Source organism: Heptranchias perlo, chromosome 1 (assembly GCF_035084215.1).
Source record: "Heptranchias perlo isolate sHepPer1 chromosome 1, sHepPer1.hap1, whole genome shotgun sequence".
In the NCBI taxonomy this organism is placed as follows: Eukaryota; Metazoa; Chordata; class Chondrichthyes; order Hexanchiformes; family Hexanchidae; genus Heptranchias; species Heptranchias perlo.
Genome location: NC_090325.1, coordinates 82,637,165 through 82,656,264, shown reverse-complemented (window position 1 = coordinate 82,656,264; position 19,100 = coordinate 82,637,165). Strand labels below are relative to the sequence as shown.

At 40.8% G+C, this 19,100-nt stretch overlaps 1 protein-coding gene across 1 annotated transcript in view; it reads left to right on the top strand.

Annotated features, from left to right (window-relative positions):
* kita (KIT proto-oncogene, receptor tyrosine kinase a) overlaps positions 1 to 19,100 on the top strand; it is an 83,542-nt gene that overhangs the window by 41,299 nt on the left and 23,143 nt on the right. Inside the window, exons 10-17 of the mRNA XM_067987393.1 lie at positions 1,485 to 1,591; positions 1,690 to 1,816; positions 2,633 to 2,737; positions 2,824 to 2,934; positions 7,592 to 7,745; positions 12,448 to 12,536; positions 18,349 to 18,476; positions 18,623 to 18,745. Of these exons, the coding sequence (XP_067843494.1) occupies positions 1,485 to 1,591; positions 1,690 to 1,816; positions 2,633 to 2,737; positions 2,824 to 2,934; positions 7,592 to 7,745; positions 12,448 to 12,536; positions 18,349 to 18,476; positions 18,623 to 18,745 (944 nt within the window). The remainder of the gene's footprint in view (positions 1 to 1,484; positions 1,592 to 1,689; positions 1,817 to 2,632; positions 2,738 to 2,823; positions 2,935 to 7,591; positions 7,746 to 12,447; positions 12,537 to 18,348; positions 18,477 to 18,622; positions 18,746 to 19,100) is intronic.

The following is a 19,100-nucleotide window of genomic DNA, read 5'->3' as shown; positions in this document are numbered from 1 at the left end:
CATTGAATTCTATCACTGTTCATTAGATGGTAGTTGAATGGAATTCTTGTTTAAATTTGTCTTTTTTTTTCAAGTACACAATTACATTTTAAATAAGCAGATTGATAATGTGTTGCTTACTGGCTGTTGAAGTGAGGCTTAGTGCTTAGTGCTGAGGCTATTTTAACATCAAATTAGAATTAGAACTTATATAGCATCTTTCATAACCTAAGGATGTCCCAAAACGCTTTACAGCCAATTAAGCATTTTTAAAGTGTAGTCACTGTTGTAATGTAGGGAAATATGGCAGCTAATTTGCTCACAGCAAGGTCCCATAAACAGCAATGTGATGATGACCCAATAATATGTTTTGTTTAGTTATACTGGTTGAGAGATAAATATTGGCAAGGCCACTGGGGAGGTCTCCCCGTTGCATGGTGTGCTCTTTACATTTCCCTGCCACTGAAGTCTGCTGCTCCGTGGATCACCTGATCTTTTCAGCCCTCCCCTTTAAGGTGTTCCTGCGGGCCCACATCAGCATACGTTCTGTCGGATTTCTCGCCCGTTTCCAAACAGTCCCTGTAAGCACCATGATTAGTGCTGGCAGCTTGCCCGTTCTGTTTAAATGAGGTTCAACCATGAAAATTGTTTGGGGCTCCTGCCGACGCCATTGGGTGGACGGGTGGAGTGGTTGCTGTGCCCGATGTATGCCTGATACAAAAATCGACCCACGGAGCACTGTAAGCAGTGCAGAGTGCAATAATTGTTGGGCTTTATGTTTCTCACAGGATTTTGCAGAAAAGTTCACCTGTGGTTGATCTGAATTAAAAGTTAAAATTTCTTGCTAAACTCATTGAGTGGCATTGTATTATATTTGTAACTACTGACTAATATTTTGATGTTTAACTACTGATTAATATTTTGATGTTTATTTTCTAATGAACTATTGAGCAGTGAATGCGTTCAATGCCAATTGCCCTTCAAATATATTGAAGTATCAGTTAGCCTGTTCTGTTTATTTTCAGTTCATTTTAAGTAAGGAAGAGATAAGAGTTTAGGGTTGGAGCTATGATTGATAAAATAAGGTTGGTAAAGATTTAATCACCAAGCCCATGAAATCTGAACCAAATCCAACTTAACTGAATCCAAGCTAACCTACATAAGTGTTACTACCTCCTTTGGCTCCTCAATAGCATTAAACAAACTTGGTTCCATATCAACAGGTTCTGTTCCAATTTTTCAACACTGTCTAAAAATAAATAACCTGAATTGATTAAACCTGGACTTCTGCTCAGTCTGACTCCAGTAGTTCATTACTAGTTGAGGTGGATTTTCATCCTTGCACCTTGATGCCTTTTGTATTAATGCACAACAGCTTTGAAGTAATAAAAGTCAAATAGATTTGCTTGCAGATATTCTGGAATCAGCTAATGAGGGTTATTTTCTCAGCATATACACCCATATTCATAAGCAGTAAAATCATTTTTTTTCTTTGCTTCTTACAGAAATAACGAAGACACATCATCTCTTTACTCCACTGCTGACCCTGTTTGCTGCAGCAGCAGGCGTACTGTGTGTTATTTTAGTAATTCTGTTTTACAAATATCAACAGGTAAAGTGCAGCAAAGTCTAAAATTTCTGATTCTTTACTCACTGAGTTGCTTTGTACATTATGAAAGTGAACATTAATATGATGACGATTGTTTTTAGAAACCCAGGTACCAAATTCAGTGGAAGGTAGTTGAGGGAATACACGGGAATAACTACACGTACATCGACCCAACACAGTTGCCGTATGATGATAAATGGGAATTCCCCAGGGATAAGCTGCGTTTTGGTTGGTTGACATTTTGCTTGTTAATTGGTCCATATGAATTGTTCTCATATTAAGAGTTCATTTAACCTGTGCTTAATTAGCAATAAACTCATTAAAACAATAAATCTTAAACACGAAAAACAAATTCAATTAAACTAGTGCTTTGCTATTCAGTCGAAATACCTACCTTGTCTTAAAAATGAAACCAAAATGAAAGTGTCCAGAATGTTCAGACTGTTTAACCATGACAAGGCATGTGGATGGGTTATCAGGATTGGGTGAGGGGAGCAAGTAGTCAGGTTTGAGTCTGGGGAAGGTGTTATCAGGAGACAGCGCACAAAGTTTACCAAGGCAGAGCAGCAGGGGAGTATCTTTAGGGTGGAAGGAGTTATCAGAGCAGAGTGGGCTATTGGGGGCGGAGTGGGCTATCAAGGCAGAGCAGATGGTGAGCGTTATCAGGACAGACTTTACGGAGGAGTTATGAAGGAAGAGCACATGGAGGGATTATCATAGGATAGTGGATCAGGATTAAGGGGTAGAGAATGTTATCAGGGTAGATAGTAGAAGAGTGATAATAGGATTATCAGTCCATCCACAGGAGTGATTGTCAGATATGGTACATAGAGACCCAAGTAGATAATTTCAAATATATTTTAATATATTTTCAATGATTAGCATTTGTTTAAAAAGTTGTATACCACAATATCCTCTGTTTATCTCATCAACAATGATAAAATTACTGTCTTGCGAATAAAACAGTACAATTTTATGTCTTTACAACTTGGTTAATTGATGTACTGTTAATTCAGTTATGAAGAAAATGATTCCTATTCGTAGGTAAAACCCTTGGTGCTGGAGCCTTTGGGAAGGTTGTAGAGGCTGCTGCTTATGGATTGACAAAGGCTGACTCCATTATGACTGTGGCAGTAAAGATGCTTAAGCGTAAGTATGTGTGATACATGTTTGTGTGATGTGTAGATTGATCTACCATGATCTGTAGAATGACAACTGTAAATCTGTCTTTGCAGCAAGTGCTCACTCCACAGAGAAGGAAGCACTGATGTCAGAACTGAAGGTCTTGAGTCACCTGGGGCAGCACATCAACATTGTCAACCTGCTGGGAGCATGCACTGTAGGAGGTCAGTACAAACAACTTTACACTTTTTAACTGAGTGTGGTTACCTTTGGGATAGAGAAATTATCAACCGTGGCTCAGTGGTAGCACTCTCGCCTCTGAGTCAGAAGGTTGTGAGTTCCAGTCCCATTCCAGAGACTTGAGCACAAAATCTAGGCTGACACTCCAGTGCTGTACTGAGGGAGTGCTGCACTGTTGGAGTTGCCGTCACTCAGATGAGACATTAAACTGAGGCCCCGTCTGTCTCCTTAGGAGGACGTGAAAGATCACATGGCGCTATTCGAAGAAGAACAGGGGAGTTCTTTGCGGTGTCCATTTGTCCCTCAACTAACACTTAAAACAGATTACCTGGCCATTATCACGTTGCTGTTTGTGGGACCTTGCTGTGCAAATTTCCTGCCGTGTTTCCTACACTACATCAGTGACTACACTTCAAAATAATTCATTGGCTATAAAGCACTTTGGGATGTCATGAGGTTGTGAAAGGTGCTTTATAAATACAAGTTCTTTAATTTTCTTTGCTCCATATCCCTTGATACGCTTACCTAACAAAAAATTATCGATCTCAGTCTTGAAAATCTCAATTGTCACACAGCCTTTTGGAGGAGAGAGTTCCAGATTTCCACTACACTTTGTGTGAAAAAATACTTCCTAATGTCACTCCTAACTGGCCTATTTGCACTTATAAATGTTTGATGGTATTTTCTGTTTGAATTTTGTCGGTCAGGAGGCTTGAAGAGGATTGTTCTCAGTGCTGTTCTCAGTTCTCAGTTCTGATCGGTGGATAAATCCTAAATTAAAGCACCAAAATCTGTTCACATCAGCAACTAGGGATACATGCAAATTAATGAGAATGGATTTAAACTTTATCATGCCGATTTTATGAACACATGCTTCTGGTGGGAAACTTCACCCAATGGCATTGCATATGAGAAAATCACTAGTGCACCCTTTATGATCTTCAGTGATTGCAAAGTCACGTACCTGCAATTTGCCAATATGCGGTCGTAATTTTCCAATATATTCAGGGAGTGCACATTCCTACATTGGGCCCTTATAGGTGACGCTGAGGCTCCACGGTGTGAACCTACACATCCCATGAAGACAAATGCTTGGACATCCTAGGGTGGATTTGAACTCTTGGCGGGGTTGGTAAACGGGCGGTAGCGGATCATCCACTTGTTATAAATCCTACCTGATTTTCCTTTCCATTGAAGTTAATGGGTGAATAACGGGCGGCTGATTTGCCAACGCTCACTTTCCACCCCAACTGAAAGTGAAAATCTAGACCTCGGTCCAGGGCAATCACATGAAAGAAGCAGCAATATCCAGACTTTCTACCTCACCTCACAAGCTATAAGATCAGTTGACTCTGAACTTGTTTAGTTACATCAAAGAACTGGTTATAACATGGAAGAAGTTGCACGGTTCAAATTACGGGATGTACTTACACTGAGACTGTTAGCTGTGGTTCGGTTTGGAACCAGGTGGATCCTGGTTTACATTGCTTGGTTCCAGCCTGGCTGGAATTTTAACTGTCCTGATTAGGATGGAGCTGTGTACATACCTGGATAAAAGCACTGGCAGTGCAGTCTCCCAAAAAATTAGAAATTAAATGATTAGAGAGCAGAAAGGGGAGCATCCATGCTCTAAATTTTTTAATTAGTGCTCAGAGAGTCCAACGGAGATCTCCAGGGAATTTTACTCCACTTTGCTCCAGAGTCAGGCTGAGAATTGCCTCTGGATTTATACAACCAGTTTGGCGTCAGTATGAAGCAGAAATCGCATTGCCCCAGTGCTAAATGTAAATGTACCCGCAGTCCTGGCTGCTCAGGTTTAGTTCTGGCAAAGGTACCCAACTCAACGGGTGAACTGGAATTTGCATCATCCATCTAAAACATTACATCTTGAATCTATTAAGGAATTACAGAATCATAGAAAGGCTACAGCACAGAAGGAGGCCATTCGGCCCATCGAATCCGTGCCAGCTCTATGCAAGAGCAATCCAGCTAGTCCCAATCCCCCACCAAGGAGATCTATAAAGAGACAAATGTGACTATTTCATCCAAAAGACCTTGTTTCTTAATGGACTCTATTATAAAAACTGTTCTATAAAATTCATATGAACCCCTTATGCACAGATTTTAGTTTTTTTTTGTGGTGTGTTGTTGAATATCGTGCTGTGTCCTCTGGCTTCTGTACATTATTTAACCTGTATAGAAACACCTGTGCAATCATGAAAACAGGACAAAAATAGTGGGTAAAGCCCAAACTATAACAGTAATGCCATTCCATACAGCAAGTATCTTTAAGAAAGTAAGGATTACCAAAGACATTTTTGAAGCAGTGGCAAGTAAACTGAACCATGCTCTTGAGTTGTTGGCCTGGTAATATTTTAATACAAGTTGTTCCTAATGATGGCAATGGGTATGAATAGATATTGCTGTCCTTTATATAAAAGCAGTCACTGATGTCTCAAAGGTATTACTACAGTAACCACTGCTTCTCCTTTTTAACATACACAAGTCTTTAATGAACAAATTGAGTTGCCCAAATTTTGGTTTGGCTGGGATCCTAGATTGTCTGGTTAACATTTGGTGGTTTGCTGGATGTCAGATTCAAACTTTGCAATGGAGGTCGTTAGTAGATAATAAACATTAAATCGGTCTGTAGTTTTAGTTATATTTGTCCAACTTTTAGAAACACAGGACCAAGTGTAGGCCATTCAGCCCCTCGAGCCTGTTCTACCATTCAATTAGATCATGTCTGATCTGTATCTTAACTCCATTTACCCATGGTTACCTTGCATTTTGGGTTTTTGTTTGTGTTTGCCCTGTCACAGTCAATCTGCAGCTGGATCAGCACCGAAGACCAGTAAGGAAAATAAGTATGTCTGCTGGAGCAAGAGGGGGTGGGTGCTACAAATTCTCCAAATGTGACATTTAACTAAAGTATTTGATGTTCCCTAAAAGGAGCAGCCTATCGCACGATTATCTAGATTGTCTCCCTAGCTTATATTTTTAATACTGTCAGAGCACAGTGCCTCTGGTATGTGCACAAGAAGAAATTGTAAACAATTTTACAACACCAAGTTATAGTCCAACGATTTTATTTTTAATAAAATAAAATCGTGTTAAAAATAAAATCGTTGGACTATAACTTGGTGTTGTAAAATTGTTTACAATTGTTAACCCCAGTCCATCACCGGCATCTCCACATCACAAGAAGAAAAGTTTAGAGTTTACGTAGGAGAGTGATGGAGTTTCTGCGATGGAGCTTTCACAGGGATTCTCCCAATCTCCCACCATAACTTCAATTGAAGATCATCGCAAACCCTTGGAGAAACAGCGAAAATGGCTAAAAACGACTATTTACTTCGTTCCTCCAGAATTTCCGCCAAAGTTATGGTGGGAGATTGGGAGAATCCCATGGAAATTGCCCTTCCTTGTGTTAACAATGTATCCTCTACACAATCCTTTGACTTTCAGTATGCATTTTGATTAAATATTATTGGTAAAGCTTTAAAACCATTTCTAAGAGAGAACTGCAGGGGTCTTGCTGGTATATCTACAATTTACATTAGTGTGTTTTGCATTGTCTGTATTCTAGGAGATTTATGACATTTACAGACTTGCCATGGGAACTTATAGTTATTTTGATAATGAAATGTATGTGAGCCCAGGACATAGGAATAGAGACCCACTAGCTGTGGGCGCCTCTCACTGCTCCTGAAAGAAACCTCCCCAATTAAAATGGAGACCAATAACAACTTGTGCGATCCAACAAAATTTGGATTTCTGATTTGGTCAGGCTCTGCATCTGTTGTCAGTAATGTAAAGGTAATTTAATGTAAAACTACATGGGAGAATTAAGCTCCAAACTAGGAAACTGATACCTCATTTAGAGTACAAATTGGTCATCAGCCTTATTTGAGAACAATTGAAAAGGCCAATAGCCCATTTTTGACTGTGAACCCCATGATTTTAGAGCAGTCAACTGCGCTGAAACTCACGAGGTGGTTTTGGACCACTGATCTTCTCCTGTTAACTTCAAACTTGCTGTACTCTACAAACAATGCTGGCCAACTTTCCCATTTGTTGCCATTACTTCATGTAACCAGAGAACACAGATTTAAGGTGATTGGCAAAAGAGCCAGAGGCAACATGAGGAAACTTTTTTTATTCAGCGAGTTGTAATGATCTGGAATGCACTGCCTGAAAGGGTGGTGGAAGCAGATTCAATAATAACTTTCAAAAGAGAATTGGATAAATACTTGAAGGGAAAAAATTTACAGGGCTATGGGGAAAGAGCAGGGGTATGAGACCAATTGGATATCTCTTTCAAAGAGCCGACACAGGCACGATGGGCTGAATGGCCGCCTTCTGTGCTGTAACATACTATGATACATCAAACTGTCACATTTGTATATGTCTGCAAAAGGAATTTTTCACATATATGTACATAATCGTTCACTTGTCCCCCCTGTGAAGCATTCTGGTGACTAAATTTACAACACCTAAGTTTCAGCAGGAAGTGCAATATTGATGATCTTCAGTCATGAGAAAACAACAATAAATGGGGGTTAGGTAATTTCTAGGAGGCTCGAGCTGACCCTAAAAATCCCTCTGTGAATTTTAAATAAATTTACTGTCATGTTCCAGGCCCAGTTCTGGTAATCACTGAATACTGCTGTTTTGGTGACCTTCTGAACTTTCTGAGGAGGAAACGAGATTCATTTGTTTGGCCAGAAAATAGAGAACAGGATCTGGAGAAGACACAATATAAGAATATTCCAAATCTGAGGGATCCTGAGAGGTAAACAAACCAACACTATAAGCTTTTCTGAGCAGTTATTGGAGATGCACATTTTATGGTTATTGTCTGCCATGACGTTTTATTTGCAGCAACTGATGTATGAAAGAATCCTATAATCAAGTCCTTATGATAATATCTATTATTTTTTGAGGTTGCCACACACAACTCCCAAAATTTCAAAGACCTTGACTTATATTTTTACCACACTGTGTTTGTTCCATTTTGATTCACTGTTTTTACTTCAAATGTTTTGAGGTTGAGGTTAGTGGGGTGTTAGTATGTGAGTCTCATGCAGCCGGCCACAACAGTATGTAAGCGACCTAATGTTTGTTTTAGGTGGCCGTCAGGGATGCCTGAAGAATGGCACAACCTAATTTTTGGTCTGATGAAAGGTCGTTGACCTGAAATTTAAATTATTTCTCTCTCCATAGATGCTGCCTGACCTGCTGAGTGTTTTCCAGCATTTTCTGATTTCATTTCTAATTTTGGGTCGGACGTTTTTCAGGCATTCTTGGTGTGCAGGATGTTGGTCACTGAATTTGGGCCCATTCCACCCCTATGAGCACAGTTTAAAACAGAGACTTCAATAGGAGTTCATTAGAAAGAATTGTTCCAATAACAATAGGGTAAAAGTATGGAAACTAAAAGCTGTTGTTGTTTAGAAACTACTGCCTCACTAATGTAGTGAGGGACCCATATAAACTGAACGTATTCATTGTGAATAACCATGATGTGGTATATTGATTGGCCCCACTGACAAGGTATAATTTTGTGTGTAGCCTCCTATCATCTAATTTCATCATGTTTAAAACCTAAACACCCAGATTTTACGATGTACTTTATCCGTTCTGGCAGATTTATTTGATAACTATTCACAAAAGCTATAACCTTAATCAAGGTAACTTGAAGTAAAAGTAAAACTAGACAACAGGGATTAGTCAACATTTTTTGTGTTTGCTGCATGTAACAGCATACATAGCAATAACAATTTGTATAATTCAGGCTTCAAATGGTGATTCATGTTCAGCTGACTCACTTTCCATTGAATAAGTCACTGCATGTTTCAAGCAGGCAAATTTCAATATTAGGTGCTGACTCAAGATTAATTGATACTTGCCAACAAATTTATTATTCACATTAATACTCAGATATGAATTATTTGATGCATGTTAGTAGGGTGGATAAGTGCAACTTTTACTTCTGCTGACTAAAGCACTCAGGCTGTATTTTACTGTTAAAAGAAAACAATTTGCAGGGATAGATGAATAGCGGTGTCACTCAGAATTTGTTCAGTTGCTTATCAAAATTGCACTTAGGCCCTGTTGTTATTACATTTAATTTTAATGACATCCTGGGGTCAAACAGCTGCTTCACAGCAGGGGTTCAGGGGAGCTAGTGATAATGTGAATAGAATTGTTTACATTGGACACCAAATAAACTACCATGCTTAGTGGCCCCTTTATACCACAGGACTGTTCCCTAGGGCAACAGACCCACCTGGAATGGGCCCTTCCAACTGAAAGTGCCATTAGTGGCAAATATAAGCAACACCTGCCTGCGTTAGGTAGGTGGAGTCTGCTATTTTAAGGTTTGGCCATGAACAGGCTGAGCTGTGAGCCTGGTTGTTCTGGACAACGATGTATTTTATTATTTCTGGCCTCTATGGAACTTCTCCCAATATTGGGGAAGACCCGGGACCCAAAGGCAATTTATTTTATGTTTAGTTATCTGATTTTCCTTTAGAAGATGCAATGGTCTCACCCATTCCGTGGCAAAGTATTCTATGTTCCAACGACCCGCTGCATAAAGAAATGTCTTCTAACCCTCTCTTTACTCTCTTAGCGATAATTCAAATCAATGATGCCTCCTCCCTGACTCCTCAACCAAATGAAATAGGCTACATAATTTTAAAAACCTCTTGTAAATCTCCACTTAGCCTTCTCTGCTCCAGTGGAATTGTCCCAGTGTCTCCTCAGAACTTTGGCTTCTCATCCCTGGCATCATCTTATTGAATGCATGCTGCACACGCTCTATGGCTTTAATGTCATTTTTGTAATGGGGTGCCTAACACTGCTACTCTAACTGTAGCTTAACCAATGTTTTGTATAAATGAACCATTACTTCCTTATTGTTATAATTTATACCCTTATTTATAAAACCCAAAATTCTATTAGCCTTTTTTATGGTTTTTAGCTGCATCCGTACTTTCCGGGAACTATGTGGTCTAAATTGAACATCGTTGCACCCATTTTATGGGCCTAAAATAGGCGCAATGATAACCAATTTAGCAGTGCTGAGGCCCATGCCTAATCTGCACGGGAGTTCAGGCCACTGCTAAACTGGTCGGGGCATTTTTTAGGCGATGCGCAAGCACCGACTAGTATTACCGGGTCTTGATCAATCTGACCAGTGGTCCTTAACGACTGCTGCAGACCACTTATAAAAAGCCCCAAAAAGTGGATATTTTTCAGCATTTTGTGGAGTCAGAAGGAGCATGAAAGTTTCTCCTGGCTGTTACCGAAGTGCCCTTGTTCCCTTCACCCTCCCGATCACCTACCCCGGACTTACCTCTGGGTCTGGCACAGGCCAAGATTCGTAAGGCCCCGACAGGTGAGTCGCATTGGGGCGCCTAATTGGCACCCACAGATCACCTGATTTATTTTGATGAACCCCGAGGACGAATTAACTTTGGTCTTCGGGCCTCTCCGTTCTGGCGTGCTGTCACTGCGTACCGCTGGAATCGTGTCCAGTTTGGGCCGCTAAGGAATTTAGGCCCCTACATATTTGATTCCTTAGGTCTCTCTGCTCATCCACACCCTTCTGTGTCTTTCCATTAAGTGTATACTCTTACCGGTCTGCCCATTGCTGCCAGTTGAGTGAGCCCTTCCTGTGTGTGAAGGAAAAATAGTGCTGTGTTGCCTCACTGTTGAATCAATTTCTAGGCACAAAAACTGTAGGGAATACTAACCTATCAACTTCAGGTTTCACTCTTATTGGCACTCAAGGGTACTTACCTAACTATTGGGAGAGATTTTTTATTTTTTACCACTGAACCAGCTCTGCTGCATAGGAGATAGCCAATTAAAAGCACTCTTGGCAGCAAGGCAAGGGCCTGTAAGTACTGTCAGAAAAGTGTTATTAAATTTGGGCCCAAAAACATTCGGACGATGCTCTGACTGAAAGTGTCCACTCCAGCACCTCACTGCTGACTGAAAATATGTTCTCTGGACTGGAATAGACATCCCTGATTAGAAATTGAAAATACAGGCAATTTTTTAAGGTTTTCTCTGGTTAACCTATAAATTATGATTACAGCACTTCTCTGTAATGTAAAATAACATGTTTAAATTTGTTTAGAAACACTGAAAACTTTATCGACTTCTAGAGGACATGATTCATTTCTGTGCACAAATACATTTGGGAAATATTTTTGAAAACTCTGTGTCTTTCCAATAATCCCATCCTACAATTTGTCCATTTTCTGTTTACAGTCCAGATCTGGCTCTGAGTTAGCATTCCTCCTCATATTGAGCTCCCTCCCAATCTCCAAATGCAACCTCATGGAAATATTACCAATCTCACAAAATTTTAATCCCACATTCACTTATTTATTTTGCTATCTGTTTTATTTGTCCATTTGACAGGGTACTTCAATTATTATTTTTCTTCATCAAATCATACATTCTAAATCACCATAATTATTGATTCAGTCCCTATTCATCACATTCTGGTTTGCAGACACCAGTGGACACTTTTGGATGTAAGGCAAACTATTACACAAGGCTAAGAGCTAAGGGATCCCATGTATCTGAGAACAAAAACACTAGAAGTGTCAATATTGTATTGAAGGCCCAAAATTTGCTCTGGCAGGGCAACAATGCTGCCCGCCATTAGTTAGACTCGCCCTGGCCTGTTTAACGTTGACGATATTTTGAGCTGCAAGTTGCTGTAAGTGGGAGATGGAAACGGCGTGGCGCCCTCTACAGGGCATCTGGAATCTGAGTGAACAGGGCAAGCAACTGTGTGTCTCCTTAACCAATCAGATTGATGGATGGTGAAATGACCCGTGCAGAGTCTGAACAAGGAAGTGTGATTTAGAATAGTGAATTTAATGTCAAATCAGGTACAGAAAGAGAAATAAAGAGAGGGAAAGAAAGATTGGATTAAGTGAGAGAGAAAAAAGAGACAGAAAGAGAAAGTAAAAAAAATGTTTAATTTTAAATTTAAAAAAATTCTCCAACAACAATTAAAACCTGAAGGAGTGAGACCCCACACTTGCAATAGTTAATTTTCAGTGCCAGAGTGGTTGACTGGCAATAATTGACACTTATCACGTAGTTAAAAAGGTACTTAGACTTGAAATGACTTGACTTAATTTTCTGTGGCAACTTTAGTTCGTATCTTCCACGCAAATACAGAAACTTCACGTCATTCAATGCATTTGAATGGGGAATCAGACAGCGAGATGCCGTTTTCGTGAAGCTACCAGCGGAACAGTGCATCTCCGACAGCAACCTTTTGATTTCTGCATTTAATCGTGCATCTGCCCTCGCCTGAAGTTGCTCTGGCATTTGCGCATTAAATAATGGCAAGCGCTATTAGCCTCACTTTCTTTGACTGCAAATTTTGGGCCGATGTGTTTTATCATTAGTCAGAAGTTGATAAAAACATTTTATTTCAATTTATTCTTTGCTTACCATAGCAACGGTTCTGGATCATACATGGAAATGAAGCCAAGTAGCACAGCATCTCCGCAAACCAACTTGGACAAAAGAAGATCCCCAAGCAAGGGTGAGTTATTTGCGTCTGTGGGTGGACTACTCATCATTATAACCATGCCTTTGCAAAATGAAAAATAATCACTTACACAATTTATTTAATGTAGCCCAATAAATCAAAGAGCAAAAGCAAATGATTTTAAGATATCAGTCAGTCTTAGGCAAAATGCCATAAGACCTAAATGAAAAAGCTTAGATTATAATAGAAATACACATTTATTTATACACCAAAATGTATAGACTTCAATCAGGTAGTCTGCACCTGTCAAAATGGCAAGGGCACTTTACCCATGTTCCTCTGGGTAGGTGTAGCTGCTGCTTGAATGTGTTGTCACTCCCCAAATCTTTGCCCATTTTTCCCTCAACACCATGTTTGAATCTCTCCGATCAGGTTTCCGTCTTTACCACAACACCTAAACAGCCTTAATCAAAGTCACAAATGACATCCTTTGTGACTGATTCCATGGTGCATTATCTCTCCTTGACCTCTCTGCTGCACACGATGATCCACACCATCCTCCTCCAATGCCTTTCCTCCTTTGTCCACCTCAGTGGGACTGCCCTCACTTGCTTCCATTCTTTCCTATCCAATTGTAGCCAGAGCATCTTCAGCAATGGTTTTTCTTCCTGCCCTCGCAACTTTATCTCTGGAGTCCCCCAAGGATCTGTCCTTGGCTTCCTCTTCCTCACCTACATGTTGCCCCTTGGCAACATCATCTAAAGATGTGGGGTCAGCTTCCACATGTATGCTGACGGCACCCAGCTCTACCTCTCCACCATTTCTCTCGACCCCTCCACTGCTGGGCCAACATCCAGTCCTAGATGAGCCACAATTTCCTTCAGTTAAACATTGGGAAGATCGAAGTCATCGTCTTCGTCTCGTGCCACAAACTCTGTACCCTTGCCACTGATTCCGTGTCCCTCCCCACTACTGTCTCAGGTTGAAACAGACTGTTCTCAATCTCCGTGTCTTATTTGACACTGAGTTGAGCTTCCAACCCGATATCCTCTCCATCACAAAGACCGCTGACCTCCACCTCCTTAACATCGCCCATTTCTGATCCTGCCACACCCCATCTGCTTCTGAAACTCTCAACCTTGTCACCTCCACACTCGACTATTTTCCTGGCCAGTCTCACATCCTCCATGCTCCATAAATGCATTCAAAACTCTGCTGCCTGTATCCTATCCTGCACCAAGTCCCACTCACACACCACTCCTGTCCTTGGGACTTACATTGGCTCCCAGTTCCCCCAAGATCTCCAATTTAAAATTATTATCTTCCTTTTGTTAAATCCCTTCATGGCCTTGCCCCTCCCTATTCTATAAACTCCTCCAGCCCTCCTCCAGAACTCTATGTTACTCTGAATCTGGCCTCATCTGCATCACCCCTCCATTTGCCCCATCATTGGCAGCTGTGTCTTCAGCCGTGTATGCCCTATGTTCTGAAATTCCCTCCCTCAACCCCTCCGCCTGTCTAACTCCCTCTCATCTGCTAAGGCTGTCCTTAAAACCCATTGCTTTGAACAAGCTCTTCATCTTCCTAGTATCTCTTTCATTGGCTTAGAATCCAATTGTGTCTCATTATGCCTCTGTGAAGCACACTGGGACATTTTCTTATGTTAAAGGCACTATATAAATGTAAATTGTTATTTTGTATAAGGTTACCAAAGAATTTCAATTATCTTGAACTTGCTAGTGTAAATTCTGCCTCTATGTCATACAACTAACCTCTTGCTCTCTTTATAAGTCCTGTTAATGGTTTCTCTGCATATCCTGGCTCCTTATTCTCTCATTCACCTTCTCATTCTCTTGTCTGCCTTCTCCCTCCTTCAAGTCACTTTTCTCCCTCCCTCATTGAACAGGTACGGTAGCATAGTGGTTATGTTACTGGACTAGTAATCCAGCAGGCCTTGACTAATATTCCAGAGTCCATGAGTTCGAATCCTGCCACGGCAGCTGGTGAATTTAAATTCAATTAATTAAATAAAATCTGGAATAAAAAAATTAGTAATGGTGGCCATGAAACTACCAGATTGTTGTAAAAACCCATCTGGGTTTTAGGGAAGGAAACCTGCTGTCCTTACCTGGTCTGGCCTATTTGTGACTCCAGACCCACAACAATGTGTATGATTCTAAATGACCTAACAAGCCACTCAGTTGTACAATCTTGCTACAACCTCTTGGCTCACCACCACCTTCTTAAGGACAATTAGGGATGGGCAATAAATGCTGGCCTTGCCACTGATGCCCACATCCAATGAATAAAAAAAAATAACACTTCTGCCTGCCCCCTATCTCATGCTGCTTCTAGCTCTTTCACCTTCTCCTGACTTTTTACTCCTTTGTCTTGCTACATGCTCCCTCTCCCAGCTTATCATTCACTTTCCAAACTTCAGGCATCTTGCATCTAAAATGCCAGTTGCACCTTCCCATATCATATTAACTTGTGTGAAAAGATGGGAAATTTATGCCCCGATTTGGTGGTCTAAGTAGGGGCCTTGTCTTACATATGAGCCAGGATCAAGCCTATGGTTAGGACTAGTTTTCTGTCTAGCTCCAGGTGCAGTATTATACTTGCTGACTATAACTGTAATGGCTGGAAATCAGCACTTCAGTAGTGGAATATAGTCTAGCCTTTTCATAGCGAAGGAGAAATCAGTATTTTTAGGGTTAGATTTTAACTTGGGACGCATGGTATAAACGGGCTGGTAGCGACTCAAATGGTTTACTGCCACATTTACAACTGCACTCCAGCCGTGACCACTTTCAAAGAGGCCTAAAGCTGGGCGGCCGAAGCGCCCACCTGTTTCAGGCAATAGGCCCTTTAAATATGCAAATCAGGGTCCTAATGTATATAGGACCCCTGTTGCCATTTTAGGACAGAACTGGGCAAAGCCTGTGCTGTGTATTGATGCATTTAAGGGGATGCTTGATGTATACATGAGGGAGAAGGAAATAGAGGGATACGGGGCAGGATGGGAAGAGGTAATTTGAGTGGGAGGAGGCTCTTATGGAATATAAACACCATCATTAGACCAGTTGGGCTGAATGGCCTGTTTCTGTACTGTAGATTCTATGAAATACTGAACATAGACCCAGTTCAAGGTACAGAATAAATGTAAAGATATTTTACGCTCTCTGTCTGCCCCGTTACTATTTAAATGTCGGTCTGCCACTCCATTGTCAGGAGTCCATTGCTTGCACTGGGGAAGCTCTGGAACTGATGAGGGGGCTCCCCAAAGTGTGGGAAATCTTGTTGTTTGAAAGCAGGGCAACTTCTGCCATGAAAGCTGCAAAAGAATCACCATCAACTAAAGAAGGAATTGTACGTGTTTGTAAACTTTAGGGAAGGAAACCTTTAGGGAAGGAAACCTGCTGTCCTTACCTGGTCTGGCCTATATGTGACTCCAGACCCACAGCAATGTGTATGATTCTAAATGACCTAACAAGCCACTCAGTTGTACAATCTTGCTACAATCTCTTGGACTGCAGCAGTTCAAGAAGGCGGCTCAATGGTGTCAATGGTGTCTCTAAGCAGACATTCCTTGTACGTTGCTGGATTTAAATTGTGAGTTGTGAATATGCAGAGCAAAACAATAAGTTAGCAGCCAGGCATGAATTTTAGTGTCACAGAAAAAAATGATTCATGGCTGATGAAAGATGCAAGAGTACTGAACCAGAAGAGTTGAGGATGTTGGTGTACTCACTGTGGTTGATGTTTCATCATTTCCCATGATGGAGGCTGACCTGAATGAATGGGGATTTGAATGCAAGCAGAATTTTACATCAACACAAGAACTGCCATTGGACTGTGTGCATCGAAGGTGGTGTCGGGTGCAGTGTACAAAATCCAAATGGACACTGTGTGCACTGGTGGATTTATTATCACTCTGACAACAAATGAACAAAGCTCAAAATTTGTTGAAAACTTGTAGATGTAAGTAAACATTTGTTTACGTTTATAAGGAGTATCAATATCGACTGTCACAGATCAAGAATATGGTTGAAACTCTGATGACTTTCAACCTCCTGAGTAACCCAACGGTAATTGTGACTGATGGCAGCACTGCGACGATAAAGATGATGGGATATGAAAAGGCACATTCAGTAGATGTGCTGTCATGTATGGAAGTTGACACAAAGCTAAAGCCAGTCATCAATTTTAAGCACAAGATGCTGCCAAAAATGTTAAGTCTCTATCTGGAGTAATCATTTGAATGCATCAGAAAGTCTGGATGGTAAAGAGAGCACTAAAAACATGTTACAGACATGCTTTAAATGCATATCACAAATAATGTGAGGAACCGGAAAAAGACTGGAGAATGGATGTGCGTTTCATACTGAGTGATTCTGTTTGTTTAAACAAATCATTCAAGCGTCTTTCAGGAAGATGTGGACTGATTGGGTGTGTTCCAGTACAGTTGCCCATACCTTTATCATGGGTAGCCATATGACGAAGCAGAACATCTCCTTGATCTACATGTAGCTGAAGGAAACATGCGATTGTATACACTGGGCGGATCAGCAGTGGACAGCGGCTGGAAACCGGCTGGGCTGGCGTTTCATTGGCTCACCACCAGAATTGACAGCAGACGTTGAGTTCATCTGTTCAAATATGGACGGGCATATGGGTGGTAATGATGGAGTCATGTTATGTATGACATTTTCTGTCATTACCCCCATAGCAACATTGAACCCAAGGAACGGCAGCATGTTCCTGGTGTCCAGCATTGCTGTGGCATTGCGGACAGGATTTAAACATTGAAAGGCCTCCTAAAGGAGTGTGCACTCTTGCACCCCATGAAATTTTAGATTTATTTTTAAAAGTCCCCCCTTTTTCTTCAGTTACCCCAGTGGCAATTAAACCTTCCTGGCTGCTGCAGGTGCCCAGTGCCCGAAGCCTGCAGCTGCCATGCGTCTGCTCTTCCAGGTGGGCAACCTAAAACAAGCATGAATCATGTCAGAAACCCGCCAGAATAATGGAAAATTCCCACGGGTCAGCAGCGGAGAGGGTGGGCGGTTGCTAACTTCTTGCTGGATATCCACAAGTCTGATTCAAACTTTGAAGGATATTAATTAATCTGTAACATTTTACCAGCTATGTTGCAACAGCAGCATAAAATTTTAAAAGATTTCAACTTTGAAAATTTCAACATTAAATTTTGGTTGCTTCCGTTGTTCATGCACTGCTGTAATATTGACCTTCATTTTATCTGTGGGTCATAGGCTTTGGGGGGGGGGGGATATTTGGTTGGAAAGTAGGGGGTCGGCCTACACATGGGTCACCTTATATGCAATTAACTTATATGTTCGATGAAACTAATATTGGAAGCTGTCAAAAAGTAACTATATGCTAATCCCAGTTTGTGAACATGAGTAGCAATTATTTGTATACTGCCTGGATCGAATTACATCTATGTGACACACAAACTACAACTTTAAATTTAAGAACTATGTAAAGAAATTAGGATGTTAGAAAAACATGCAACAGCTGGAATTTGTATGCATCTGATTTGCAAGTTGAGTGGATTTCACTCAACGTGCAGCATAAACTCACTGCTAAATGTCCTTCTGGGAAGGGATCCTGCCACTTCTACCTAGTATGGTCTACATCGGACACCAGTCCCACACTATTTGGTTGACCCTTAATGCCTTCAGGCCAACTAGAGATGGGCACTAAATTCAGCCTTGCCAGTGTCGCCCAAATCCCAAGAGCACATTATTTAAACACTGTAAATTAATGTAATCTATATTTCAGATTGAGTAATTTTACATATTTTTTATGATTATTTAGAATTAACATAAAATATTTTATTGTCTAGAATCATACAGTGATAAGGAAAACAACAATGAGGTCACTGAAGACTATAACTTGTCTCTGGAAATTGAAGATCTTCTCATCTTTTCCTATCAGGTGGCAAAGGGAATGAACTTCCTTTCCTCTAAGAATGTAAGCATACATCATTCAACAAACTGTTAGTTAAAGACCATTTCAGATTCATAATTTCCTTAAGTGTAAATATTATTGATTACTTTGTTATATTAAAATAAATTGTTTATTGTACAGTGTTAAAATACATATTTTATATATTACAGTGCATTCACAGAGACCTGGCAGCAAGAAATATTCTTCTAACCCATGGACAGATTGCAAAAATATGTGATTTTGGGCTGGCTAGAGATATCAGGAATGATTCCAACTATGTGGTGAAAGGCAATGTAAGTCATTCTGCAGAGTTGACCACTGGAGCCTGAGACACAACTAACAAGAACTCTGGCACATACAGCACTGGACCATGAGGACATCACACACCTACTAATGGGGACTCAATCACGTACTAGCACCTGACCACCAAGAGCTCAGACTCATATCAGCACTGGACTATTAGGGATTCAGACACATATCAGCACTGGACCATCAAGGCTCAGAGACATATCAGCACTGGACTATTAGGGATTCAGACACATATCAGCACTGGACCATCAAGGCTCAGATACATATCAGCACTGGACTATTAGGGATTCAGACACATATCAGCACTGGATCATCAGGGACTCAGACACATTGGCAAAA